Here is a 12,539-nt window from a genome sequence, read left to right as displayed (position 1 = left end):
TTCTCCCCTTCCCCCCGCCCCCACGCCGGTTGTCTGTTCTCTGTGTCTATTTCCTGCATCTTCTTCTTTGTCTGCTTCTGTTGTTGTCAGCGGGACGGGGAATCTGTGTTTCTTTTTGTTGCATCCTCTTGTGTCAGCTTTCCGTGTGTGTGGCACCATTCCTGGGCAGGCTGCACTTTCTTTCGCTCTGGGCGGCTCTCCTTACAGGGCGCACTCCTTGTGCGTGGGGCTCCCCTATGCGGGGGACACCCCTGCGTGGCACGGCACTCCTTGTGCACATCACAGAGTGCTTATTTAACAGTGCATATTTTGTCCATTGTTTGTGGTGCATATTTGGCAACTGTTAATGTCATATATGCTAAAAGCTATTTCTGATCTGTTGGCACTCTGTTCACTGAGCCAAACTGTCAGTCAGAAGATAGACACCTATTACCACCTCCAGGGGAGGAGTGTCACAATTTGGAGGGTAGCAAAGCGCATATCAGTGCCTGCGGCCAGGAACAGCAGTCCTAGGATCCCAACCCACTCCATGGTTTGCAGGTGTTGGGGGTGGCCAGCAAAGGCCTAACTCACACAGACATTGGATGAAAAAACATTGACTCACATAGAGAAGAGGCAAAGTAAGGTCAGTGTCCATAGTGGCATCTATCCCCCATGGCCAGCAAGTCACAATCCACTGGCTGACACAGGGACATGTCATGTATGCACCCCTCTGGTACCACAGAACACTGCTCCTGAGCAGCAGGTGTGGGCAAGGTACCATAAAACTTCCAATGCTCAGTCTGGAAATGGTTAAATGTGCTTAGGGCAAAAGGGGAAGGAATACGTGAGGAGACCACTGTCTGTTATGGGATTTTTGTCATCCATCCTAGGCTCCAGCCTACATATCTGGTCCCAAGCACAGGGTTGATTTGTGGGCTTGAGAAAGGTGGCAGGCTGCATTAGGCTTCCTCACGCCCTCTGCTCTATGCCATTGACAAATATTTCACTTTGGAGCTAGCAGCACAGTCTTAATAATTAGTGCTTTGTAGCTTGTTCTAAAACATGGTGATAATATCTGGTGAGAGGAATACCCTTACTTACTCTTTAGACTCGTTTTTCTGTTTACTTGCTTGTTTTTCTACTTTAAATGAAATTATTGTAAAATTAGAAAACTTTGTAACAAATTGCCATATGCACAGATATGCTGGCTTCCTATCCAAGAGCAGGTCTATAGTGGGTCATTTCACAAATAACTGAAATTTTACAAATTTTCAGTATTGCTGAAGTCCCACAATGACCTTTAATACTCTCAAAGACCAATGCTCTTTGCAATATTCAAGAACTAAGTGAAAGCTACTCTGACATTGTTGCCCTTAATCTTCTTTTCCTGAGACTAATAAAAGTTAGTAGTTCTTTCCTTGGCCTCTGCTCTTTGAGCTTCTAGAATGTGGGAGACATGTTTCAGGAAATTAGTTTTTGTCCCTCTGGTACTTTCTGTACCATCTTTTTACACTCCTCCCCATCCAAATTTGTCCTTTTGCCTTCATCCCTAAAACACTTGGGAATCTGTAGGTGCTTAGAATATGTACCAAAGAGGAAGGAGGAATATAATAAGTAGAAAAAAATCTTGAAATTGCATTCTCATCATCCGTGCCCAGATTGGTAAGATTCATGAAATTGTTACACCATGCAAATACTTTCTCAACCATACATACTCCCCTAAAATTCCAGATAAGGAGATTTTCCAGAATCACTTGGCACTAGTTTTCACGTTTGATAAGTTACCTTTTAGGATTAAAAAGCAGAGGCTTCTGGTAGCACGTTGAAACTATTTTATCTTTGGTAATTAAAATCAGTAGAATGTTTTGGTTTGCTAAAAGCTGCTGAAAGCAATATACCAGAATTGGGTTGACTTTTTATAATCGGATTTATTAGGTTGCAAGCTTACAGTTCTGAGGCAGTGAAAGTGCCCAGATCATTATGTGATGCTTTCTCCCCGAAGACTGACACATGGAAGCACCTGCTGGGTTTTCCCCTTCTCTTCCCGGTTTCATTGCTTCAGCTTCTGTCTTCCTCTCTCCCAGTTTCCCAGCTCCTTGCTCTTGTGGCTTTCTCTCTGGTTCTGTGGCTTTTTTCTCTGTGCTTCTTTCTGTATTTATCCCGTTTATAAAGGACTCCTGTAAGAGGATTAAGACCCACCCTGGGGGGTGCCCTAATGAAATAGCCTAATCCAAAGAAGTTCCACCTACAATAGGTTTACACCCACAGGAATGGATTAGCCCTTGAGGACATGATTTTCTGGGGGTCCCTAAAAGCCTTAACCTACCACAGTAGAATCAGAGTTAGAATGCTCTTTTACTTAAAAAGAAATGCACAAAAATGAATAGAACACTGACCATGAACCATAAGTAGCCAGGGGTACCACATGATAGGACTAGTTTAAAGGGGCTGGGATAGGGAAGAGGTTACATTCTCATTCTCCTTTCTCTGGGGCACTTTGGTGAAGACAGTGCTATTACAACCCACCCCCCCCCCACCCCCCCCCCCCCCCCGCCCAGGTGTCTGGTAGCTTTCATCTATTGAACCTTTACTCTGTGCCAAGCAATGTGCTCAATAATTTACATGGGTAATCTTATTTGATTTCTCACATCAATTCTCAGTTAGGGACTATTATTACCATTTAAAGATGAGGAAACTGTTGCCCGTGACCACATAGCTAATAGCACAGTATTATAAACCAAGTCTGTACGGACTCCAAAGCCAATGCTTTGTTGCATTAGAGCAATCTGGGTTCCATTTTCAGCTCTGCCACCTCTCAGCTATTTGTCCCCTGGGCACATTACCTAATCCCTATGGCTTGGGTCCCTCTCTATAAGATTGGAATATAGCAATACATCTTTGATAGGAATGATGAGAGAAATACATGGCATAATATCTGTAATGTGCCTAGCATAATGCCAAGCCACAAAGTAAGCACTCCTGAAATATTTTCTACTGTTACTTCATACTATCTCCTCTCATAATATTATTACCTGTCATGCACACCTTTGATATGTGACATAATGGAAAGAGGTCTAATTAGGAGTCAGGCAATTTGAGTTCTTATCACAGTTCTACCACTATTTCTATAACTTTGAACCAGCCACTTTGCCAGCTGTACTTCTGTTGTTTCATCTATAAAATTGTAAGAGCAATTTTACACAAAGTACACAAAGTTGTTCCAGGGGTCAAATGAAATCACACATGTTTCAAAAATATCAAAAATTATAAAGAGATAAAGGTATTAAAGAAATATAAGAAATCATTCCATTCATTATTTTCTAGAGATCAGAGTGTCTTGTTCATATTTCTACTCCTCAGCCTCCTTTCCCAGACCCTTCCCATTTCTTCTTCCCCCAAAGAGAAAGGATAGTCAGATGAGGTGAATAACTGGTGAAATATTTCAAAGAAGGAACAGAGTAGATATTTGATGATAGTAAAGACTTCTTTGCATTTCTTTTGTGATGATACTGTAGTTACGTTTTTAAGAGTCTACGTTTTAAAGATATATACTGAAATATTTACTGATGAAATGATGTGGTGGTCATTTACTTCAATATAATCCAGGGGTGATGAGTATGGGTGTTGGAGAGTGAGGATACTGATGAAACATGATTGGCTATGAATGATAATTGTTGAAACTGGGTGATGGGTACCTGGGACTTCATCTTACAATTCCTTCTGCTTTTGTATATGTTTAAAATTTTCCGTAACCATTTTTGTAAATTATTAAATATTGAATCTCAGATGCTGACAGCCACATACACACACACACACAACACAATACATATCCTACATTATAAAACATATTGACCACACACAGAAAGCACCCAAAACACAAACAGCATTCACTATGTTGTTGATACCACCACTCTGTGAAATGCATCCTGTGATCTTTCAAGTTTGAGGCTAAGAAAGGATGTGGTATCCTGGACTTTTGATTCGACCAAGTCATTAGGGCATGCAGGGTTGAGTCCCCACCCCCTTGTTGGGCTGATAAAACAAACTCTCACATGGAAGTAGATACACAGAGAAGAAGAACACAGAGGAATAGAGACAGCTCATTAGACATGGCAGAGACCCTGTAAAGAGAGATGAGCCTGATAGTCTACAGCTAGCCTTGTGAAGAGAACAGAGCAGCTGAGCCTGGAAAGAAAACAAGCCCTGGGGAGAGAGATGAGCCTTATACCAACCTACAGCTGAGTCTGGAAGAAGCTGGACTCATGGAGCCTTAAGAAGGAAGAGTAAGGCTGAACCCTCACAGGCATTTCTGGCCAACTTGCTTCAACACGTGGCAACAGAGTTTGGTAAGGAGTACCTCTTACAGTACCTTAAGTTGGACTCTTTAGAGCCTTGTGACTGTAAGCTTCTACTCCTAATAAATACTCTTTAGAAAAGTCAAGAGAGTTCTGGTACTTTGCATCAGCATCCCTTTGGCTAACTAATATACCATGAAATGGGATGGGTTAAACAATGGGAATTTATTTGCTCACAGTTTTGAGACTAAAAGAATGTCTAGGGAAGCAGATATGGCTCAAGTGATAGAGCTTCTGCCTACCATGTGGGAAGATCTGGGTTTGATCCCTGGGGCCTCCTGGTGTAAAAGAAGACGAGAAAGCATGCCTGCATGGCAAGCCAGTGCCCGTGTGAGTGCCTGCATGGTGACCCAGTGCCCCGTGCAAGTGAGTCATGCAGCAAGATGGTGACACATCAAAAGAGAGACAAGGGGAGAGTCAAGGTGAAGCACAGCAGAAATCAGGAACTGAGGTGGCACAATTGACAGGGAACCTCTCCCACCATCAGAGGTCTCCAGGATCGAATCCCAGTGAATCCTAGAGGAGAAAAAATGAGAAGACAACACAGACAGCAAAAACAGCAGGGTGGGAGGAGGGGAAGGAGGGAAATAAATAAATAAATACATTTTTTTAAAAAGAATGTCCAAGTGAAGGTGTTATCAAGGTGATTCTTTCTCCCCAAAGACTGTGGTGTTCTGGGGCTGGTTACTGACATTGCTTGGTCCTTAGCTCCTCTGTCACATTCAATGCACAAGGTAGCCTCTCCTGGCTTCTCTTCTCTCTTTGGTTCCGTTGAGTTTCAGCTTCTGGCTGCTTGCTGTGGCTTTTTCTCTCTGTCTGAATTTTGCTCTCTTTTAAAGGACTCCAGTAATAGGATTAAGACTCATCTTGGTGAAGCGGGTCACACCTTAACTGAAGTAACCTCATCAAAAGGTCCTACTTACAATGGGTTCTCAACCACAGGAATGGGTTAAATCTAAGAATATGTCTTTCTGGGGTTCATAAAGCTTCAAATCACCACAGGGGTATATGGGAACTCTGTTCTTTTTGCATGATTTTTTTTTGAAAGCCAGAAACTGCTCTAATAAATAAATAAACAACAAAAAAAGTAACATCAAAATATTTTAAAAAACGCACTATATAGATTAATCTCACTGAGGTAAAACAACTTGACTAACTACCAAGGCCAGTAAGTAGCAGAGCTAATACATGAAACCCTCTGTCTGGGTCCAGTGTCTGTGTTCTTCCCTTTAAGCTACACTGCCTTCCCCACTTCTCCCACCATACCCCTGTGCCCTTACTTCTTCAGGTCATTTCACCACGCATGGATGGTCCTAAAGACCTCAACGTATGTGGTGTCTTCCAAGCAGTAAGCTTAGCACTTTTTTCCTGGATAAAGAAGATACTGTTCTTGGCAAAGCACTTTTTGGGATTGAGACCAACTGTCTTAAGGTGGGAAGCAACTCCATTCAAAAAGCGCAGTAATTAACAGCATGGGTTCTAAGAATTGAGGATTGACTAATAAAATTAATAAAATTAAACTGGGCCCTGAAATAGGTTGTCAACTTTTTCTTTTTCTAGGTAAGGCCGTTTAAAAGAACACAATTTATAATAATAATAAAAAGAAAATACAGCTAGCCCTTATATAGAGAGCGAGCTTATGATGTAGCAGGTATTGTTCTAGTCTTTATGTCAATTACGTAGTTTCATCCACTTCAAAAACTCTATTCTGTAGACAGTACTATCATTGCCATTTTATAGACAATGAAATAGGAAAAAAAGTTAAGTACATTACTCCAGGTATGAGCTGATAACCTTACACTATCCTCTCTCTTATACTTGTTTCATAAAAGGCATCTTTAAAAACAAACAACTAAATGCACACAAAGGAAGCCCTAATCTTGGACTTTGGGAATAACCAAATAAAAGTGCAGTCAGTAAAGTCAGGGAGTCCTGACAAATTTACTTAAAACTCTGTACTTCAGTTTGCTCAATGTAATGTGACCCCAGGTAGTGGTGCTCCTGAGGGCTACGGAGACACCCAGGTCCTACAGTCATGGCTGATGGCTCTGGAGTTCAGTGCCTGGCCAGTGGGCATTACTTTGGAATTTGTGCTCCTGAGTGTGATGGAGCTGGACTTAGATGTGACCTCTCTACACATGCCTCTTCTGTCACTTTCACTGAACCTGTGGTTGGCGCTGGGGTTGGTATATGCCCAGGAGACTTGAATCTCTGGACTGTCCATGTGCCAGTAGGTGTTGCAACTCTGCTGAGGCTCAGATGAAACTGAGTATGGATAATACACAGGCTGGTCCTGCTACTGAGGTCAGAAAATTGCTGTGACTGATTATCCTCCACTTTCTCTCTTTCCTTCCACCGTGACTAAAAAGCAGCAGCCAAAATAGTCAGGCTTAGCTTCCCCTTGGCATTAGTTAGTTTTACCCTGGCAGCCCGCATAAACATTACTTCTACCTTGGGAAACAGCTTTTTAAAGATTTCTTCTGAGGCTTCCCCTACTGCATGCTCCTGCTCCAAACAAGGATCTGGTTACTAAGGTATCAGGGTCTGATCCTTGTTTGGAGCAGAATTGAAAAAAAAAAAAAAAGACCCTGCAGTAGTTCTACCCATTCATCACCACCCAGTCCCCAAAACTGACCACCTCCCTGCCTTTTTCCACCCATTCTGACTATCTGGCCTCTTGTCAGGCAAGGAGGAGGAGAGAGAGAACTAGGAGGGGCCTGTGGGAGGGAGGCTCAAGAGTGATTTGTGCCCAGAATTGTGGAAGGATAAAATTTCAGCCTTTTCCTTGTTCGAGGACAGAGCTCCAGGGAGAGATGCTCTAAAAGGGATCTTCACATGGATAAAGACCCTGCCTCGTTGGCTTGGTGTTGGAGGTAACAGATATGGCTTCATGGGAAGTCCTGGGTTTGTTCCCGGTGCCTCCTAATAACAAAACAAAACAAAACAAAACAACAAGGAAACAAACTAAAAACCAATTCGGTAGTTGTGGCTCAGTGGTTGAGCGCCGGCTTCTCACATATGAGGTCCCGGTACCGCAAAAAAAAAAAAAAAAAAAGGCAAATTTTTCTAAAGGCCAGGGCTCACTCACTTCTGCCGCAGGCTTTCCTCCTTCCTTGTCTACCGCTTGCCTCCAAGTAGCCTCCGTAATAGGCGGACGAAGCAGCAGAAGCGAAGGGGGTGCCCCGAGGCCCAGAAGGGCGCTCTCGAGAGCGAGACCGCGAGCGGGAGCGGTAGGAATGGTTTCGGGAGCCTTGGCTGAGACACCCCAGCTGATGCCCGAGGCCATTCCGGTCCCCGGACCGAGGACACGAGCGCGAGCGAGAGCGGCGACCCCGCGGGGAGCGGGCGGCTTTGCTGGGCTTGGGGCTCTTCGACAAACTGCGACGCTTTCCCGCGGAGCCGGAGGCCACCCCCTCCGGACTGCGCGACCGGGACACCGGCGCCATCGCTGCCCCCGACTTCCCGAAGCCGCGGGCGAAGAGGCGCTCTCGCCAGCGGGGAAGCTTTTGAGCGCTTGGGCTGCCAGAACTCGCTGCCTCTCCCCGGCGCAAAGCTAAGGAAATCTTGGAAACAGTTCCGGGTACGTCGGCAAAACCCTTCTCCTCAATTCTGGAGCCTCCAGCCAAAGCGAAGTGGTAGGTATTTGTGGAAATAAGCCGGCGGAGCTACCCGTTCCTTCTGGTCCCGCATGAGATTTTCTAAGTCTAATCTTAACGTAACTTAATCAAAAGACATCTCAGATGAATCTAATACAATCAAAGGGTATCACGCTCAGAGAAACAGAACAGTTTACAAACAATCAAATATCTTTTTTATACTTCATAAATAATGTCAAACCGCTAAACATGATATTTGCTTAAGCAGCCCAGGAAATTAAAATACCCCCTCCCCCATACTCTTGAAGTATGAGTCCTCCAATTTTGTTCTTTTTCAAGATAGTTTTGGTGATTTGAAGCCACTTACCCTTCCGTATATACTTGACGATTGGCTTTACCATTTCTCCAAAGAAGGCAGTTGGAATTTTAATTGGAATTGCACTGACTCTAAATTGCTTTGGGTAGAATGGATATCTTAGCAATATTTAGTCTTCTAGTCCATGAACATGGAATGTCCTACCATTTAGTTAGGTCTTCTTTGATTTCTTTTAGCAGTGTTTCGTAGTTTTCTGTGTATAAGTCCTTTATACCCTTGCTTAAGTTTATTGCTAGTCATTTGATTTTTTAGTTGCTTTTGTAAATGGAATGGATCATGTCATCTGCAAATAGTGAAAGTCTTACTTCTTTCCACTTTGGATGTGTTTTATTTCCTTTTCTTGCCTAACTACTCTGGCTAGAACTTCCAGTTCAATATTGAATAGCAGTGGTGACAGTGTGCATCCTTGTCTTGTTCCAGATCTTAGAGGGAAAACTTTCAGTCTTTTATCATTCATTATGATGTTATCTGTAGATATTTCATATACTCCCTTTGTCATGTTCAGGAAGTTTACCTCTATTCCTATTTTTCTAAGTGTTTTTATCAAGAAAGAATGCTGGATTTTGTCACCTGTCTTTTCTGTGTCAACAAAAATGATCATGTGTTTTTTCCCTTCATTTTGTTAATGTGTCTTAGTCAATTGATTTTCTTATGTTGAACCACCCTTGCATACCTGAGATAAAACTTACATGATCATGCTGTATTATTCCTCTAATGTATTGTCGAATTCGATTTCCTAGTATTTTGTTGAGAATTTTCACATACATGTTTATAAGAAAAATTGGTCTGTAATTTTCTTGTAGTATCTTTATCCAGTTTTGGTATTAGGGTGAGGTTGGCCATATAGAATGAGTTAGGGAGTGTTCCTCCTGTTCAACTTTTTGGAAGCATTTGAAGAGGATTGGTGCTAATTCTTCTTGGACTATTTGGTAAAATTCACCTGCGAAGCCATCTGGTTATGGGCTTTCTTTATTGGGATGTTTTTGATGGCTGTTTCAACTTGCTTTACTTGCACTAGGTCTGTTAAGATCTTCTATGTCTTCTGCGGTCGGTGTAGGCTGTTCATGTGTTTACTAGAAATATGTCTATTTCATGAGGCCTTTTATTTCTGTGAGGTCATAATTTATATCCCCCCTCTTATTTCTGATTTTGCTTATTTACATCGTCTCTCTTTTTTTCTTTGTCAATCTAGCTAAAGTTTTCTTGATTTTATTGATCTTTTCAAGAACCAACATTTGAAAATATATTTTTATTTCAGAAATTGTGAATTTACAAAACAATCATACATATGTATAGCATTCCCATACAATAACCCTCACTACCACACCACACCGTTCTGGAATATTTGTTACAGATTATGAGATCATATATCAGAATATTACCACTAACTATATCCATAATGTACATTTGGCATATTTTTCCATACTCCCCTATTATTAACACTGTACATCTTTGGGATTGATGCAGGTATATTACAGTTTCACTGTTAACTATAGTCCATAGGTTACATTAATTGTATTTTCCCATATTTCTCCACATTCCCACCACCCTGTAGTAGTGACATATATCCATTCTAGTTCACAGAATTGCATTTGTGCTATTAACCACAATTCCTATCCATCTCAGGGTTCACTGTGTTATTCACTCCCTAGATTATTCTCTAGCTTTCTTTCAATTGATAGTTACATCCCTAGACTACCCTTTACAACCATGATCCCATTTATAAACCAGCTGCTACTCACTGTAATGTGTTACCATCAACTCTATCCATTTGCACACATTTACAGTCAAGTTAATTAAAACTTCCACATACATTAAGCATCAGTACTCCTTCACAGCCCTCCTCTTATCTCCTAATAACCTATACTCTAGGTTTTAATTCCATGTTTTTATTCTCTGTATTTAGTTCATACTAATGAGACCATGCAAAATTTGCCCTTTGTGTCCGGCTTACCTCACTTAGCATAATGTCTTCAAGATTCATCTATATATGTGTCTCAATTTCGTTTCTTCTTACTGCAGCATAGGATTCCATCAATGTGTATATGACATTTTGCTTATCCATTCACTGATTGATGGACCCTTGGGTTGTTTCCATCTTTTGACAATTGTGAATAATGCTGCTATGAGTATCAGTGTGCAGATGTCTGTTCGTGTCACAGTTTTCAGTTCTTCTGAATATATTCCTAGTGTAGGAATTGCTGGATCATTTGGCAGTTCTATAATTAACGTCCTGAGGAACCACCAAACTGTCTTCCACAGAGGCTGCACCATTTTACAATCCCACCAGCAGTGAAGGAATGTTCCTATTTCTCCACATCCTTTCCAAAACTTACCATTTTCTGTGTTTTTAATACTGGCCTTTCTGTGTGGTGTGAGATGATATTTGATTGTCATTTTGATTTATATTTCCCTAATAGCTAGAGATATGGACCATTTTTTCACGTGCTTTTGGCCATTTGTATTTCCTCTTTGGAGAAATGTCTATTTAAATCTTTTGCCAATTTTTTAATTGGATGGCTTGCTCTTTTATTGTTTAGTTGTGTAATCTCTTTATATTGAATGGAAATCAAACCCTTATCGGATATGTGGTTCTAAATATTTTCTCCCATTGAGTGGGCTGCCTTTTCACCTTCTTGACGAAGTCCTTTAAATCTCAAAAGTGTTTTAGTTTGAGGAGGTCCCATTTATCCATGTTTTCTTTCATTGCTTGTACTTTCAGTGTAAGGTTTGAGACTTCACCACCTACCACCAGGTCTTGAGGATGGTTTCCTACATTTTCTTCTAGGAACTTTATGGTTCTTACTTTTATATTTAGGTCTTTGATCCATTTTGCATTAATTATTGTATAAGGTGTGAGATTAGGGGTCCTCTTTCTCTTCTTTGGATAGGGATATCCAATTCTCCCATTCGTTGAAGAGACTCCCAGCTGGGTGGGTTTGATAGCTAGTCAAAAATCACTTGACCATATAGATGTGAGGGTCTGTTTCTGAACCACCAATTTGGTTCCATTGGTCTTTGTGTCTATTTTTATGCCAGTAGCATGCTCTTTTTTTTTTTTTACCACTGTAGCTAGGTAATATGATTTAAAGTCCAGAAGTGAGAGTCCTCCAACTTCACTTTTCCCTTTTAAGATGTTTCTGGCTATTCAGGGACCCTTACCTTTCAAATAAATTCGACAGTTGTGTTTTCTTTTGTTTTAAAAATGCTGATGAAATTTTTATCAGAATTGCGTTGAATCTGTATATCAATTTGAGAAGAATTGACATCTTAATGACATTTGGTCTTCCAATCCATGAGCATGGAGTGTTCTTCCAATTATTTAGGTTTTTTAAAACTTCTTTTTGCAATGCATTGTAATTTCCTGAATAAAAGTGCTTTACATTCTTGGTTAGCTTTATTCCTAAATATTTTATTCTTTTAGTCACAATGGTAAATGGAATTTCTTTTCCTGACTTCCTCCTCAGATTGTGCATTACAGGTATATAGAAACACCACTGACTTTTGTATATTGATCTTGTGTACTGACATTTTACTGAAATTGTTTATTAGCTCAAGCAGCATTGGTGTAGATTTTTTGGGACTTCCTAGGTATAGGATCAAATCATCTGCAAATAGCAAAAGTTTTACTTCTTCCTTTCTGATTTGTATGCCTATTATTTCTTTTTCTTGCCTGAGTGCCTTAGCTAGAACCTCTAGCACTATACTGAACAGCAGTAGTGACAGTGGGCATCCTTATCTTGTTCCTTTTCTCAAGGGGAAATCTTTCAGTCTGTTTACATTAAGTACAATGCTAGCTGTGAGGATTTTTTAAAAAATGACCTCTATCATGTCAAGAAAGTTTCCTTCAATTCCTATCTTTTGGAGTGTTTTTATCAAGAAAGGATGCTGGATTTTGTCAAATGCCTTTTTTATGTCAATCAAGTTGATCATGTGATTTTTCTTCTTTGATTTATTAATGTGGTGTATTTTGCTGATTGATTTTCCAGTGTCGAATCACCCTTTCATGCCTGGTATAAAACCCACTTGATCATGCTGAATAATGCTTTTAATGTGTTGTTGGATTCGATTCGCAAGTTTTTGTTGAAGATTTTTGCATCTGTATTCATTAGGGAAATGGGTCTGTAATTTTCTTTTTTTGTAATATCTTTACCTAGTTTTGGTATTAAGGTGATACTGGCTTCATAGAATGACTTTGGTAGTGTTCCTTCTTGTTCAATTTTTGGAAGA

The 12,539-nt window shown here is 40.8% G+C and overlaps 1 protein-coding gene across 1 annotated transcript; it reads right to left on the bottom strand.

The window, feature by feature from the left end:
- Nucleotides 1-2,321: 2,321 nt before the first annotated feature.
- Nucleotides 2,322-7,887, bottom strand: LOC139438128 (NF-kappa-B-activating protein-like). Its single transcript, XM_071213245.1, has 2 exons — nucleotides 7,426-7,887; nucleotides 2,322-7,259 (listed from the first exon to the last, which is right to left on the bottom strand). Exons 1-2 carry the CDS (start codon nucleotides 7,781-7,783, stop codon nucleotides 7,156-7,158), a joined length of 462 nt encoding a protein of 153 aa, XP_071069346.1. The 5' UTR covers nucleotides 7,784-7,887; the 3' UTR covers nucleotides 2,322-7,155.
- Between the last annotated feature and the right edge of the window lie 4,652 nt (nucleotides 7,888-12,539).

This window comes from Dasypus novemcinctus, chromosome X (assembly GCF_030445035.2).
Source record: "Dasypus novemcinctus isolate mDasNov1 chromosome X, mDasNov1.1.hap2, whole genome shotgun sequence".
Taxonomy (NCBI): domain Eukaryota; kingdom Metazoa; phylum Chordata; class Mammalia; order Cingulata; family Dasypodidae; genus Dasypus; species Dasypus novemcinctus.
Note: the sequence above shows the minus strand (reverse complement) of the source record. Positions and strands in the feature narration are given on the sequence as shown.

Excerpts from the sequence above, each read along its gene's own strand:
- LOC139438128 (XM_071213245.1), bottom strand. The coding sequence starts at position 7,783 with ATGGCGCCGGTGTCCCGGTCGCGCAGTCCGGAGGGGGTGGCCTCCGGC. Across the intron at positions 7,260-7,425 it reads GAGGAAAGCCTGCGGCAGAA|GAGGCACCGGGAACAAACCC; the intron begins GTGAGTGAGCCC and ends TTTTGTTATTAG.